At 41.3% G+C, this 17,500-nt stretch overlaps 1 protein-coding gene across 1 annotated transcript in view; it reads right to left on the minus strand.

The window, feature by feature from the left end:
- Positions 1–17,500, minus strand: part of fam222a (family with sequence similarity 222 member A) — a 98,446-nt gene that overhangs the window by 33,295 nt on the left and 47,651 nt on the right. The window contains exon 2 of the mRNA XM_017709309.2: positions 5,333–5,526. Coding sequence (XP_017564798.1) covers positions 5,333–5,453 — 121 coding nt within the window. The 5' untranslated portion in view covers positions 5,454–5,526. The remainder of the gene's footprint in view (positions 1–5,332; positions 5,527–17,500) is intronic.

Raw genomic sequence — 17,500 nt, forward strand, 5'->3', positions numbered from 1 at the left:
TCTTTCTCTCGCTCTCTATCTCTTGCTTTCTCTATTTCTGAGTCTATCTTTCTTACACTGCCTCTCTCCATATTTCTGTCTCTCTCTATGTTTATCTCTCCATCTTCATCTCCTGCACTCTTTCTCCTTCTATCTGTATCTTATTCTTTTTCTCTCCCTTTATCACTCACTCTGTCTCTCTTCCTCTATATTTATTGCTCACTCTTTCTTTCTCTCTCTCTATGTCTCTTGTGCTCTCTCTACTACTCTTTATCTCTTCCTTTCTCTACTTGTCTCTATCTGTATCTCTCATTCTCTCTCTCTCTACTTCTCTCTATCTTTATCTCCTGCTCTCTTCTTTTTTATCCCTGCCTATCTTCATCTCTCACTTTCTCTGTCTCTGTCTCTCTCTCTCTCGCTCTCTCTTTGATTTGACAGGTATTTAAATCATGGGATGTGCTGGTTTTGACAGATATGTCCATGACTAATCAGAGATCGTCATCCTCATATCGGTGCGTCTCTATATCAGACGGATTATTTGAAGTCGGTGTGTTTGTGCAGGTCAGCACGTTAGAATCACTTTACACGTTTTACTGAAATCAGATCAGTTTTATATCATTTATAAACAGTGACTCCCAACTACTGAACAGTGTTATTGAGGTCAGGTGAGGTCAGCAGCTCCACTCACTGCATTCACATCTGCATCAGGCCATTAGCGCTGTTAACCTGCTAACACTGCCTAACGAGAACTGTCAGTGTGTGTGTGTGTGTGTGTGTGTGTGTGTGTGTGTGTGAGAGTATCAGGGAAAATGAACGTATCCCAGTGTTAATAATTTTCACTTTTCCACTTTTCCTGTTTCTACCATGTTTACTCTCTTCCGTTTACCCTTTTCTCCACTTATATGATAATGAGGGGCGTGTCTTAAAGATGTAGATGGTATTTCGTTCATCATATGAGAGAGTGAGGAAGGATAGAGAGGAGAGAAAGTTCCGTTCTTTTTGCTTTTCTTTATCGATTCCGGCTCCTCCTGGCTGCCTCTCAATAAAAGCTCAGAGAGGAAGTGGCTGTAATCCTGTTCAGACTGGAGGGAGGGAATCGATTCAATTAGCCATGGCAACCAGCCCACCACTTTCTCTCCCTCTGCACTTCTCATCTGTCTCATTCAATCATCTTCTGTCATGCCTTTCATCCATCCGTCCATCCATCCATCAGTCTTAATCCCTCTCCATCAGTTTAGCAGGGAGCTTTGTGAGCCTGAGCCCCAGGGCTGCAGCAGTGCTGAGTTGAGAGTCTAACCTGTTCAAACGAACCTGAATCAACTCAATTCAGTTCAAACGAACCTGAATCAACTCAATTCAGTTCAAACGAACCTGAATCAACTCAATTCAGTTCAAACGGACCTGAATCAACTCAATTCAGTTCAAACGAACCTGAATCAACTCAATTCAGTTCAAACGAACCTGAATCAACTTAATTCAGTTCAAACTAACTGGATTCAACTCAACTAACACTTCTTGCATCACTGGCCACTTTATTAGAAACCTTGTGCTTCACTCACTGGCCACTTTATTAGAAACAGCCACCTTGTATGTCCATTAACTGGCCATTTTATTAGAAATACCTACCTTGTCCTTCCACTAATTGGCCACTTTATTAGAAACAGCCACCTTCTACGTCCATTAACTGGCAATTTCATTAGCAACACCTACCTTGTACTTCCACTAACTGGCCACGTTATTAGAAACACCCAACTTGTGCTTCCACCCATCACAAGCCGAACCCACTTCCAGTATGGCCAAATGACCATCAACACACCACAAGTGCCACATGCATTCCCAATCAGAAACAACCTGCACAGCCTCCTACTACCTGCTTAATGGATCAGACTGTAGGTTCGCCTTTAGCTGTCAGCCGTTAGTATTTTGGTTATCCTGAGGCTAATCAGCTTTCTGCTGCTGTAAACAGCTTTCTAACAGCATGAAACGCTTACATTTATTCTCTCTAACTGAAAGAAAAGTCTCAAAAAAGATCAGGGAGATGTACTTTATTTTACCGCCAGACACAGCTAGCACAGACCAGATAGCATCTGCTGTGGAACACCATGTGGGTGGATATGTGTATGTGTCTGTGTACCACAAATGTTTACTGAACTTTAAGGTCATGGCTGGGCAGAAACCTTGAACACACTCTGTCCGCTCCACACTGCCAGTCAACAAGCACGCACAAACAAACCCTTCAAACCCTCCACATGCTGTGGGACAAGGACGTGCACTTTCAGAAAACACTGTTAGTTTGGGTCTGACAGCCTAAAGCAACACAATGTAAAAAAATAGTGTCAGAGTCATAAAGTTTCATATCTCTGAAATGCTCTGAAACGTTTACAGGAGAAGGAATGAAACATCTTCAGTGTATGTTGATCAAATGAGATCTTATTGTAAGATTTAGGACCATTTCTATTGGTCCATTCATCGTTAGATGTTCAAAGAGCATAAAGGGAAGGCTGTGTCCAAGTTATGTCCAAAAAATAGATATGATATGATTAGTTGAGGGTGAAATTAAAGTAAGTCTCCATTACCAAAGACTCTACATGTCTGGAAAAATGCCATACAAAATGCCCCTACACTTCCAGTCTGTCAGAGCGACTGTGTGGATCATATGAACATTATAGAGCTTTTTAAATGAAACAGTAGAAGCCGCATCGCCCCCTACGCTTCCTGTAGTGTATTACAGTCTGTCAGTGCGACTGTGTGGATCATATGAACATTATAGAGCTTTTTAAATGAAACAGTAGAAGCCGTATCGCCCCCTACGCTTCCTGTAGTGTATTACAGTCTGTCAGAGCGACTGTGAGGATCATATGAACATTATAGAGCTTTTTAAATGAAACAGTAGAAGCCGCATCGCCCTCTACGCTTCCTGTAGTGTATTACAGTCTGTCAGAGCGACTGTGTGGATCATATGAACATTATAGAGCTTTTTAAATGAAACAGTAGAAGCCGTATCGCCCTCTACGCTTCCTGTAGTGTATTACAGTCTGTCAGAGCGACTGTGAGGATCATATGAACATTATAGAGCTTTTTAAATGAAACAGTAGAAGCCATATCGCCCCCTACGCTTCCTGTAGTGTATTACAGTCTGTCAGAGCGACTGTGTGGCTAATATGAACATTATAGAGCTTTTTAAATGAAACAGTAGAAGCCGTATCGCCCCCTACGCTTCCTGTAGTGTATTACAGTCTGTCAGAGCGACTGTGTGGATCATATGAACATTATAGAGCTTTTTAAATGAAACAGTAGAAGCCGCATCGCCCCCTACGCTTCCTGTAGTGTATTACAGTCTGTCAGAGCGACTGTGAGGATCATATGAACATTATAGAACTTTTTAAATGAAACAGTAGAAGCCATATCGCCCCCTACGCTTCCTGTAGTGTATTACAGTCTGTCAGAGCGACTGTGTGGATCATATGAACATTATAGAGCTTTTAAATGAAACAGTAGAAGCCGTATCGCCCCCTACGCTTCCTGTAGTGTATTACAGTCTGTCAGAGCGACTGTGTGGATCATATGAACATTATAGAGCTTTTTAAATGAAACAGTAGAAGCCGTATCGCCCCCTACGCTTCCTGTAGTGTATTACAGTCTGTCAGAGCGACTGTGTGGATCATATGAACATTATAGAGCTTTTTAAATGAAACAGTAGAAGCCGTATCGCCCCCTACGCTTCCTGTAGTGTATTACAGTCTGTCAGAGCGTCTGTGTGGATCATATGAGCATTATAGAGCTTTTTAAATGAAACAGTAGAAGCCGTATCGCCCCCTACGCTTCCTGTAGTGTATTACAGTCTGTCAGAGCGACTGTGTGGATCATATGAACATTATAGAGCTTTTTAAATGAAACAGTAGAAGCCGTATCGCCCCCTACGCTTCCTGTAGTGTATTACAGTCTGTCAGAGCGACTGTGTGGATCATATGAACATTATAGAGCTTTTTAAATGAAACAGTAGAAGCCGTATCGCCCCCTACGCTTCCTGTAGTGTATTACAGTCTGTCAGAGCGACTGTGTGGATCATATGAACATTATAGAGCTTTTTAAATGAAACAGTAGAAGCCGTATCGCCCCCTACGCTTCCTGTAGTGTATTACAGTCTGTCAGAGTGACTGTGTGGATCATATGAACATTATAGAGCTTTTTAAATGAAACAGTAGAACCCGTATCGCCCTCTACGCTTCCTGTAGTGTATTACAGTCTGTCAGAGCGACTGTGTGGATCATATGAACATTATAGAGCTTTTTAAATGAAACAGTAGAAGCCGTATCGCCCCCTACGCTTCCTGTAGTGTATTACAGTCTGTCAGAGCGACTGTGTGGATCATATGAACATTATAGAGCTTTTTAAATGAAACAGTAGAAGCCGTATCGCCCCCTACGCTTCCTGTAGTGTATTACAGTCTGTCAGAGCGACTGTGTGGATCATATGAGCATTATAGAGCTTTTTAAATGAAACAGTAGAAGCCGTATCGCCCCCTACGCTTCCTGTAGTGTATTACAGTCTGTCAGAGCGACTGTGTGGATCATATGAACATTATAGAGCTTTTTAAATGAAACAGTAGAAGCCGTATCGCCCCCTACGCTTCCTGTAGTGTATTACAGTCTGTCAGAGCGACTGTGTGGATCATATGAACATTATAGAGCTTTTTAAATGAAACAGTAGAAGCCGTATCGCCCCCTACGCTTCCTGTAGTGTATTACAGTCTGTCAGAGCGACTGTGTGGATCATATGAACATTATAGAGCTTTTTAAATGAAACAGTAGAAGCCGTATCGCCCCCTACGCTTCCTGTAGTGTATTACAGTCTGTCAGAGCGACTGTGTGGCTAATATGAACATTATAGAGCTTTTTAAATGAAACAGTAGAAGCCGTATCGCCCCCTACGCTTCCTGTAGTGTATTACACTCTGTCAGAGCGACTGTGTGGATCATATGAACATTATAGAGCTTTTTAAATGAAACAGTAGAAGCCGTATCGCCCCCTACGCTTCCTGTAGTGTATTACAGTCTGTCAGAGCGACTGTGTGGATCATATGAACATTATAGAGCTTTTTAAATGAAACAGTAGAAGCCGTATCGCCCCCTACGCTTCCTGTAGTGTATTACAGTCTGTCAGAGCGACTGTGTGGATCATATGAACATTATAGAGCTTTTTAAATGAAACAGTAGAAGCCGTATCGCCCCCTACGCTTCCTGTAGTGTATTACAGTCTGTCAGAGCGACTGTGTGGATCATATGAACATTATAGAGCTTTTTAAATGAAACAGTAGAAGTTATATCTGAAGTAGCAGCTGTCTGTGTACTCACATTTGCGCATGCTGGACTGAGGTGTGTCCAGGCTCTTGGTGCTGCAGGGCTGGAGAGCATGCTGAGGCCCAGTCAGGCCGTGCTGGGCCGGGTTCTGCCTCCGCTGCAGACACGCCAGCATCTCTGCACACACACACGCGCTCCTGTCGCACGCAAACGGGCGATTCTACAGCCGCCGAGCTGCCCAGGCCGACCTGAAGGAAAACAAAACACAACGGAACCGTAAATTAACAAAATAAACAAAGACACAGCTGAAGGAGATGATATAAGATAAGAGCGGTTAGATATAAGATAAAAGGAAAGCAAAAACAGGGGTGGTCAAAACCAGAGCTCAAAAAATGAGTAAAAGCTACACAGAAAATCTGACTCCTAGCAACCACCTGAAACACCTGGGGGACCACCAGAAAATTATGCCTGCAGATTTCTTTGAAAAGCTGAGAGTGAGTCTGCTGAAAAGAATGGAAGCTGTAATATTATATTTAATGGTTGAGGTTTCTTTGTAAGTTTCAGTTGAATATTTTTTTTCCCGCTGAAAAACGATTAACGATTAATCGGCATTTTAACAGTAAAAATAAAACAAACGAATGGACAGTGCTGTGTGTGTGTGTGTGTGTGTGTGTGTGTGTGCAGCGAGAGCTCTAATCAATCTCCCCTCAAGTCATACATCTCTGCTGCACTCCTCAATCATCCTTCCATCCCTCCTCCTCCATCCACACATCCATCATCTCTTCCTCTTTCATCCCCTCTTCCTCACCTCCTCTTCCTCTACGCACACTCTATGTTTCATTCTACATTCCATCTTTTCTTACTTTTTGTGTAACTCTTCTTTGGTCCTTCGCACCAAAGTATGGAAACCCATTCCTGCCACTTAAAACCTAAAAATCCAGCACCTGATTTTTTTTTGTTAATGAATTTAATACAGTAAATTAAAAGTGCTATGCCGAGTCATAATTTTGAGAAATTCTCAGAAGTGTTCTCTTTATTTCGAGATGCTTTATGCTTTTGATGTGAAAATACGCGGCTAATGAAGCTAACAAGTAAGGATGTTACAGTGGTCTCAACACACTCATTATTTTTTTATAGCACTACAAAAATAAGAAGTGGCTGAAAATGTGCCTCATGTTTCCGTTTTCAGTTTATTAGAGCTTTTACCATCACACAAGTACAACCTTCGAAACAAAACCTGGGCTTTACAGTGTCCTGATTTAATCTGTCCACAAGCTCATATACTGGCTAACAAGCTAACACATTAGCCACTAGCTAACTTGCTGGTTACAATTCAACATTATGATAAAATATGCTACAAGATGTTGTAGCGTTACATCCTCAAATGGAAGCTTACGTCATACCAAATAGCGCCATGCTAACTGCATGTTAGCTTGTAGCTAGTGCGTTTGCTGGGACTCTATGAAGCACAGCTTTTGTTTTGAATTTTGCACGTTGTACTTTTATGTTAAATGCTCTAATAAACTGAAACGGAAACCGAAACTGTTCTGCAGTGTCCTGATTGACAGGAAAATCATGTTTTTTTGTGTGTTATTGAGCCAAATGCTACAAACCATTTATAAGATTTTTGCAAGATATTAACGATACCTTCAAATATGTTTCTGAAAATAAAATAACTGCCTGGAAAATATTGGAAATGTTGGAAAAATAGCCGCCGAGTGAACAGGCTTCCCTATAAAGCCTTTGGTGTAAACTTGCATTACTTGTTAATTACAGTAGCCTTGTGGCTCAAAACTAAAGAAGCGAACTTCACACACCAAATATGTCTTGGCTGACTGGCTACATTTGGATTAAGGACATCAGGCCACTTTGTACATTTGGTTCTACTGAACTTCTGCTTAAATCCGTACAGAAGCACAGTAGCTTCTGCTTCGTGGAAACAGATTAGCCTCTCAGGAACTACATTTCCCAGAAACCCCTTTCTATTAGCTTAGGGAGAACACACAGGAGACTTAGAGGAGGAGATGGAGCTTCCGTAGAGGAAAACAATAGCAGCAAACAACATAATATGAATGATTTATGACTCATAACTCATTCAAATTGGGTGGAAACTGCAGATTGGAAGCTTTCAGTCCATCAATAAGCATCCTTTACATTTTTGCCATGTTTTGATGTCGCAACAAGCAGAAAAGGAGTCAGAAATGCAGATTCAATGTGACTGCGAATGTTTCCGTGTAAAGACGGACACTAATCAATTCATCAATAAAGTAATTCTATTTTAACAGCATAGCGAAAGGCCAGGACTAACCGTGGTGCGGCCTGATCTATGTGCTCAGGTGTGGATGTGCTCAGTCAGCGAGGTCGTTACTCAGAGTAACTGATGGAGATCACAAGAGACACAGAAGCAGATTCATTACAGTAATTAGGAGTTAACCGTGTCTCCTTCAGGTCCTGGAGACAATGTCACCCCACTCCTCCGCCAACTCCTCCCAACACACACATGAAAGCAGTCAGGCATAACTTACAGCAAATAGCACACCTGCTAATCCATTATTCAGCGCCGCTCAGAGGAGAATACAGCTATACACCACATTTAGAGCCGTCACTATCCGCTCTATTAGTAGTCCAGTAATCTACTGATTATTGTGGAAATAAGGGTTTGGTATCGCTATCGGCAAATACTCGCGGTCTCAATATCAGCATAGGAAAAGAAAAAGTGGCACCGCGCCACTTCTACCACACATAAAACCTTAAGCTTCATGATTTTAACCTGAAATTCTGGTGCACTCTAAGAATAAAATGCAAAGTGATTTAATTAAGTTAATTAAAGTTTAATGAAAGTCCCAATATTTCACTGTTTCTAGACATTTGAATTAATGTGTTTACAATCTGTTCCTTACAATAGCAAGGCTGACACATATTTTTTTAAAAAATAATAAAAAATGTATTTATATATATATATATATATATACATATATATATATATATATATATAGATTGATAGATAGATATGTAAACATACATGTTGCTGCTGCCGGAAGAAAACCTCGTATCTCCATTTTTGCCGTTTTTCTGTTTTTGACATTGTTTAAAAATACCTGTCGCTCTTTATATTGTGTGTACATTTCATGGCGAATGGACCAACAGAAAACACCCAAAATGACTTGGAAAAAATTCCGGTTCCATAGACTCACATTAAAAGTAAAGTAGGTTTTTTCTTTCTCCTGTAAAGTTCCCATTTTGGAGATACAAAGCTTTGCTCCAGCAACAGTGACATATGTATGTATACATGTATGTATGTATGTATTTGTGAGTGTGAGTGTGTGTGTGTGTGTGTGTGTGTGTGCAGTACCATGGGGGCAGGGTGGGGCTAGCCCACTGGCTGTGATTATGCATTAGAACGGGTTAGTCGGAGCTGAACGCTAACAGAGCGCAGACATGAGCTGTAGAGTGTAGAGTGAGGCGGTAGCTAAAAGCCTTGCTTATTGTGACTGTTGCCGATTACAGTGGGTTAATAAAGCACAGAGACTACAAAGACTTGTGCATTCGCTGTGCCTTCTTTACCAGTGAAACTGCCACAATATAAATAGATAAATAGACATCAATGTATACACACACACACACACACACACACACACACACACACACACAGGGCCATCCTAAAACTTCAGTTCAACCAAGCTTTCACTTGGGAAATGGGTGGGGGGGTGGGGGGGGGGGGGGGGGAACTGTGTCTCAGTGCCCCAAATGTCCCCATTTTTACTCATCCTCCAAGAAAAAGACCTCCATCAGTCTCTATTACAGCTCGCCCACCCACAGCCGACTGTGCACGGACTGCATCCTGGAACCTTCTTTCTGTTTCATTTCTAAAATCAATTCCCTCTTCGCTCACTATTAATACCACTGTCCTCTCTCTTTTTCTCCCTCTTCTCTTTTTCCTTCTCTCACTCTCAGCTCTTCTCTCTCTCAGAAGGGTGTTGTTTAGTCTTATAAAATCTGCTGCTGAAAAAAACAGACAACAATAAACACTAACCTGAGGACCACCTCGTACACACACACTGTGAGAGCCACTCTGGGGGAATTAAGCTCCTTCCACAAGATCAGAGCGCAGGAGGTGGACGATCAATACAGAGAAACACAGAGAGAGAGAGAGAGAGCAAGAGATGTGATGCTCAGTGCTATTTAACCCCTGCAAGCCTCTTACTGACCACTCCACTGGCAGAACGGACATCGACATGGATATTTTTAATAATATAATCGATTAAAAATGTTTAATTCAAAACATAAGGCTACTCTGAGAGCACGGCCTGGGCAGCTGGTCGATATTACACACAGAGTGCTCTGGCTCTTTTGCATATATGGGATATTTTTTGCATTTGTGCAGTATTAGGTTCTCCGAGAACATGCAACAGTAGCAGGAGCAACACGCACTAAGGGTAAATGAGTGTGTGTGCGTGTGTGTGTGTGTGTGTGCGCTTTTAAAAGGTCAGTGCGTGTCTTCTCTTTTAATAAGCCCAAACAAGATAATCCAATTGACACACCTTCACTCTCCTCCTCATCTTTAACGAGCGCCACTCCTAATCCACACATGCACACGCACACCTATGCGTGTTTCTGTGAATTGCGGGGACATCACATAGGATTCCATTCGTTTTCTGGAGACATAATCAAACTTTAATCAGAACTACTATTAGATTTGCCTAACCTTAACCTTAACCTTAAACAATGTCGTCACCTTAAAATGGAATTAAAATGCAAAGACGTTTATGTTTTAAGGCAGAAAGGTCCCCACAATGTATGTGTATAACAGGATCTGGTCACCACAGTGTGGCGCAAACCTGATACACACACACACACACACACACACACACACACACACACACACACACACACACACACACACTCCTGGACTGAATGGGACCAATAACAAAGCTCATTAGCACAGACAGAGAAACTCCCTTAAAACATGTACGCAAACATAGTGTAGGCAACACAGTGTAATAACAAGCCAGGGGGCTGGGGGGGCAACAAGTATCTAAAAGAAAATACATAAAACAGACTAATTATGTTCATGTAGGTATGTGCTTGTGTTTGGCTCCCGACTGACAGCAAACAGGCTAAGATGCTCCTTCAATAATATCTCGGTTAGGTTCATAATAGTGTGATTCCCATAGAGGCGATAGCGACAAGCAGCCTTCTGTTAACACTAGAAATCAAAAGGTTTAAAAAAGAAAACAGCATTACATAAAACAATAGATGTTTTTATTTCCTCTGGAAGCCGTAAAAAGGCGAATTCCTCTGAAAAGAATATTATTTTGCTGATGAAATTTGCTGGCACATGCTATCCTGCCACTGAGCCTGTATCTGAAACTCAAATGAAGGATTTTACAGTTGATTACTGTACCCAAGTAATACCACTAGTAAGGTCCTCACTTCTCCAAAATATCAGGTCCTATCATTGTGAGGACATGAGGTTCTCACAACGTTGGCAAAACAAGTACACACACAAACGTACAAAGACAATGGCAGACACAAATTATACACACACTCATAGCACACACTAACAAACAAGCCTAGCAACGCTTTATAGAGGACACACACATAAATCTAACCATTGTTAATGAAGCTACACACACACACACACACACACACACACACACACACACACACACACACACACACACACACACAATACAATGCAAACTAGTACAAAAGAAACACATTCAGATCATCAGGACAAACACAATGTCCCCCAAACACACAACCATCAGCTAAACACACATCACACTGTATTTATAGATGCTCTGTATAAACAGCATTATCATTCAGCTCTAAATATTCAGTATTCCGCCTCAGTGGACGGGTCACTCAGCGGTCAGCCATTGTTACTTTAGTGAGCAGATGGACGTTTCACAGCATCAGCATCCGCTATTATTTTCCCAGAGTTTTCCTTGTTTATTTCTCTGTGAGTTTTCCGAGCTACAAGTGCATAAATGTTAGTGGATCATGAGGTCATAGGAACCAATCTGAGTTTTCAGGGGTAATCAACTATAACCCGCCGTCCCTCATGAACAACCAACAGCTCTTATTTCCGAATCATGTACAAAATACACTCCTGTGGCTCATTAAACTTGAAAACTCGACCGCAAATATTTTCATTCTTGCTTTGCTGGAATAAATGGCGTTTGATGAAGTTACTTCACAGTGAGCCTGATGACCATGACTGCCGTATTATTTTAGCAGAGGATAATGTATTTTTGAACAGACTGAGACGGATACTGGATGCCAATTCAGTGTGACGGAAAAGCGGGCGGGAGCGGGACCACAGACTTTATCGCCTTCTTTTTTGCCACTCTCCTCATAGTCTTTTTTGGAGACTGCATCTAAAGTGTTCACGTATCTTTTCATGTTTTCGTGGTCATGCTGCAGGATTGTAGCTGCAGCAACAGTGATGAGACGAGCCCTAACCGAGAACTCGAATACTGAGAAAAGTGAATTCGGTATTTGAATATTGACACGTTGAACGGTCAGCCAAGTACTCATGTTCCCATGAACATCCCTACTACAATCATACAAATACATTTCAATTGTTTCCCTCTTGTGAAAACAAAAGTCATTGATAATGTATTGGCTTTTGTTCACACGATCGCAGGGAAATCTGTTGTACCAGTTTCAATACTGGTTTCATTCATATTGAACTGCTGTGTAAAAGTTTAAATAGTAAATACATAAATAACTCATGTTCAATACAATTCAAAGCCTATGTAACACTACCTGAGGGCAAAAGTACTGTCTATTCGGTCACCTGTCCTTGCCCTAGATTCTTCCCCAAGTAAAACAAGTACTACAAACAAGCCAATAAAACAATCCACCGCTGAAACCGAATACGGAAACCCAACACGACCTGCTTGATGTTCTTGGAAGCGTCACTATCAAACTCAATGGTTTCCTTTATATTTCCCCTAACCTGGGATTAGTGTTCGCCTCTACAGTCATAAACTACAGACCAGTGCTTGAATGTTTGTTAGCAAATGATGAAGCATAAGACTTGCTGTTGTCTATACAGAGCAGAGCAGCTGATAAAAGAAGGGATAAAGGGACAAAGAGCAGCCGTCTGTGAAAGAATACCCTTTTTAAAATCACAGGAACAGCGTTTAGCCCTGTCTAACAGGGTCGAGTGTTTCAAATTCATCACACGCTACAAAAAACTCCCCTTAAATACGCCACAATGCAACAATGCCACAATACAACAAAGCTCTTTTCTACAAACACACCCGTCCCTGTCCATTCATGCCCGGGTTTGAATATTCAAACGCTGCGCTTTCTCTCGCTCGGCGCTTTGTTCTGTGTCTGCTGTGCCGTCTTTATCGCAGAGTGAAGCCGCAGGTGGAAAAAAGGAAAGAATCGAGTTAAATACATCCAGAACTGAGGGAAACACACATTCACTGACACAACAAGTGGACAAAAAGTGACACACAATGAATATAGATACATAACTCGGGTATATTACTGTCTCCTACATAATTATGGTACGTTATCTATCACGTTACAACTTACTGTTCTCCCCAAAATACCCAGAGTAGCCTACTGAATAAATTAACGACAAATATCTGCGTGCCTAGTTTATATTTCTACATTCCAGTATCCCATAATGCACCAGAGGGTCAGCTGACACACACCCTCTACGAAGAATGAACTAAAACATGATATTTATCTGCAAATTTTAGTGCATAATTTTTGTTTTTGCTGAATTTTGGGAAAAAAGGTATAACATAAAATATAAAATGTGCTGTAACTTTTGCACAAGCCATATTTTATGCTCTAAAATATATCTATATATTATATATATATATCTAAATATTATATATTACTATATGTATATATATTTGGTCCTTCTCTATATAAAATATGTGCAGAAGTGCGCCCAAACTTTGGCATAAGGCTGCGTGTAACAACAGTATATATATATATAAAAGTATAGCTATATAATTATACAATTATAAAAATGACAAACTGGATTTAGCATGATGAAGAAATGTAACTCATTTTATTTGTGTAAGTTTTTGAACGCAGTATAATCAATTAAATTAAAACTATTTTATAGTAGTAGCCCATTAAGCTCTAAACACATCATCAAATATTAGTTTGAAATGTTAGTTAAAACTGATTTTAACTTGTCCAAGGCAACATTTTTAAGCCAATATTAGTCGATACTGATATGATTGTGATACTGTACATCCCTGGTACATAAAGTGTAGTGCAATGTGGCTTTGGATGTACTGGAAGTATGACGAGACTAGCTGGCTGCCGCTGCGGAGAGGAACTGAAAAGCAATCAGTACAGTGGCAAAACGTGAAATGTGAAAATGACTTTTCCACAGTGACACGCAGAACATGTGCCAAAATGAAAAACAAACCCTCTATTACACTGTTTGACCTCTTTACTGAAAAACAATGCATTTTAAAAGGTGAAGCCATCACAGAACTGAAAACGCTCCACTTAGTGGATGTTAATGTAATGAGGATGGAACTCTTTGCTTTCCTCTGTGCGATTTTTCTCACTGAAATGCAATCATAACAATGAAAACAGTGAAATGCACAGCAGAAATGACATTTTTCCACAGCTGACGCACAGAATTGGGGCCAAAATGAAAAGCAAAACCCCCACTACAATGTTTTCAATGTTTAATTGCTTTTAAACAGTAACATGTGGGAAATGAAAGTAACCAAAAGGAAAAGTAAAAGTCTGTGTGAACAGTCAGTATGACAGAAAGAAAAGAAAAGAAAAGAAAATCCGGGTCAGAGCCCCCATGAGCGGCGCCAGTGGCCACGGTGGCAAGGAAAAACTCCCTAAGGGCAAGAGGCAGGAACCTTGAGAGGAACGAAGGCTCAGAAGGGCAGGCCGTCCTCCTCTGGTCGACACCGGATAGCAAGCATTGTTACTATGAAGTATTATAGTATTATAGTGCAAAGCTGAAGTGACCTGAAAACAACAAAACAGAGGTTTTATTTTTAATCGTTGTTCTAATATTCTGCTGTTTTCTTTTCTGTGGAAAAGTCATTTCATGCGTGTGCTGCATTTCCATAGCCACAACCAGACCTTCACAGAATGACTAACCATTTACTAAATAAAGCGAATGAGTTGGACATAAGAACCTCGGGAAGCTGTGAAGTCGTCTGACAACCATTACAACCACTATAAGTTAAAGCCAACGCTTAGCTGAAGATTCAGGTCTGTTGGGACAAAATACGACGACCAACTGGCTAATTTTACTAGCCCATGTCGACTAGCTAACGTTGAAGATGAAGCACAGAAGAACAAAGCTAGATGGGCTTCTCCCACAGACGTGCTACACTGCTTCCCAACAAAGTCCACCATACCTCGCAAATTTAGCTGATCACTTAGTTAGTGTCTTATAATGCTAATAACGCTACCATTAGCAAGTTCAGTTCCCCACACGCTTGAATCCTTAACAAGCTAATGCTAGCATGAGCACGCTAACTTGGTGGGCATATTAATGATCATAAAACTTCACTTTTTAGATAAAGATAGAAATCTTCTGAAAAAAATCGAATCATCTACACGGCTCACAAAATGAATTTGTTCAATTTACTAAACACTCAGGGAAGCTAAATCTACGTTTTATTATTATTAATTATTATTCATTATGTTAATCTTGTTCTTGCAGGCAAACGGTAATCATGAACTGAGCCAAACCTTCGAATAACTGTCCAGTGACCAATAAATGACCAATATATTTTACTATATTTCTCTGTTTTTGATGTAAACTGGGAGGTCCTAATTGTAGCAAATGCTTCTGTAAGCTGCTCCTGACCAATCACAAGGCTGAGATCTGATGCCCCGCCCAACAAAACACAAACATAGCGAGCTGAAACTAACCCAGCGTAGACGAAAGCTGGCAGGCGAGACCACCTGTCTGTAACCGCCTGTTGCCTGTTTGTTTGTTTATCTATATACAAACTGCTCGCTGTTCCTTTATCGACGTGAGGCTTCGCCTGTTTGTCCAACTGCCGTGACGTAAACGCTGGATAATGATTTTAGTTCCGTATGAGAGTGGGTGCAGGCTAGGAGTGTTGGACAGAGAGCTGTCAATCAAGATGCTCATTAGCCACGCCCATACAGTTCTCAGACAGGTATGATCAGCATTTTTTAGCTGTGTTTTATCATATTTTTATCTTCTATTTTGGCTCAAGCTCTGCTGGATGTTTAATATAACACACAAGTTTAGTATCATACAAACATTTTTCATCTTACTTTTAATCTTAATTTTAAGAAGTCGTGAACAAACTTTACCCAACAAATGCTGGCAGTACAGAAAGAACCAGATGCTCAGATAGTTCATGCCCACATGCTAGACGTGTCTCGAGGCTCAGTGAGGTCGGCAGTTCAGGAGCAGCTCATTTGATCATTATCTCAGCGCACTGTGTGTGTGTGGTCGACCTGCAGCAGAAGGCTTAGCCTCAGATAAGACGAGCTGCTTTGCAAAGGCAGATGCAAACCAGGTGCATCCCGACCGCATGATCCATTCCCACACTCTAAACACACTCCTGTAATCAAATGACCATCCAACCGCCCTGGGCACATCTCTCAGGGGGGGTTTCAGTGGACTCCACCCATCTAATCTAGACTGCGTTGAGGTAACGAACGGACATAACAAGGCTAAGATACGGATGCAAGACTCTGCCCTGCTGTCTGAAGGCGTCAGTTACTGCGGTCACAGCCTCGCAAGCCAGGCTTCACATAAAGCCCTCACTGAGAAAAGGAAGGCGGCTGGACTGACCACCCCGGAGTCCAGACCTCAAAAAAATGGGATTACTTGGATCACAAGAAGCAGAAAATGCGACCAACTTCTAAGACTGAACTTTATATTTAGCTGTTGAGGCTTTTGTTGAAATTTGTGGAAAAGTATGTTTTCAGTTTTTTTCTGGTGCTGAAAAAGGCGAAACTTCTACTTGACTGGACATTAATCAAATGCTGAGTGTCTCTCAGAGGGTCTCTCTGTTTTGCACGTAGTGAGTGTAACTATTATTTAAGGTAAACAGTAGCAGTTATTTAAGGCTGAAGGTCTACAGTACAATTACTATAAGCAGACTGCGGGACCGTGTTATCGAGCACACACACACACACACACACACACACACACACACACACACACACACACACACACACACACACCCCAGGTCTTTTATAGTAGTATGTATTAGTGTGGTGGTGATTTCTCTCTGAGTGCTGACCCTGTACTGACCCTCACTGCACTGCTCAGAAACTCTTAATAATTAAATGTAGAAACACATACTACACTCTACTTTCACAATATTCTTTCTTTCACCTCTCCCTCTCCCTCTCCCTCTCCCTCTCTCTCTCTCTGTTACAGTGAGATCAGCCAGTCGTATTAGAACGATAACTGTCTTTGCTCTGTGTACGGAGCGAAACAGAGAGAGAAACTGGATTAATATTAAAAATTTAAAAAAAGAAAAAATGCCGTAAAGAAAAAAGAGAGCGTAAAGAGAATGAGAGAGATAGAGAGAGCGTAAAGAGAGTGAGAGAGAGAGAGAGAGCGTAAAGAGAGTGAGAGAGAGAGAGAGAGCGTAAAGAGAGTGAGAGAGAGAGCGAGAGCGTAAAGAGAGTGAAAGAGATAGAGAGAGTAAAGAGAGTGAGAGAGATAGAGAGAGCGTAAAGAGAGTGAGAGAGATAGAGAGAGCGTAAAGAGTGAGAGAGAGAGCGAGAGCGTAAAGAGAGTGAGAGAGAGAGCGAGAGCGTAAAGAGAGTGAGAGAGATAGAGAGAGCGTAAAGAGAGTGAGAGAGATAGAGAGAGCGTAAAGAGAGTGAAAGAGATAGAGAGAGAGTAAAGAGAGTGAGAGAGAGAGAGCGTAAAGAGAGTGAAAGAGATAGAGAGAGTAAAGAGAGTGAGAGAGATAGAGTAAAGAGAGTGAGAGAGATAGAGAGAGCGTAAAGAGAGTGAGAGAGAGAGCGTAAAGAGAGTGAGAGAGAGAGAGCGTAAAGAGAGTGAGAGAGAGAGCGAGAGCGTAAAGAGAGTGAGAGAGAGAGCGAGAGCGTAAAGAGAGTGAAAGAGATAGAGAGTAAAGAGAGTGAGAGAGATAGAGAGAGCGTAAAGAGAGTGAGAGAGAGAGCGAGAGCGTAAAGAGAGTGAGAGAGATAGAGAGAGCGTAAAGAGAGTGAGAGAGATAGAGAGAGCGTAAA

This window comes from Pygocentrus nattereri, chromosome 20 (assembly GCF_015220715.1).
Source record: "Pygocentrus nattereri isolate fPygNat1 chromosome 20, fPygNat1.pri, whole genome shotgun sequence".
Taxonomy (NCBI): Eukaryota; Metazoa; Chordata; class Actinopteri; order Characiformes; family Serrasalmidae; genus Pygocentrus; species Pygocentrus nattereri.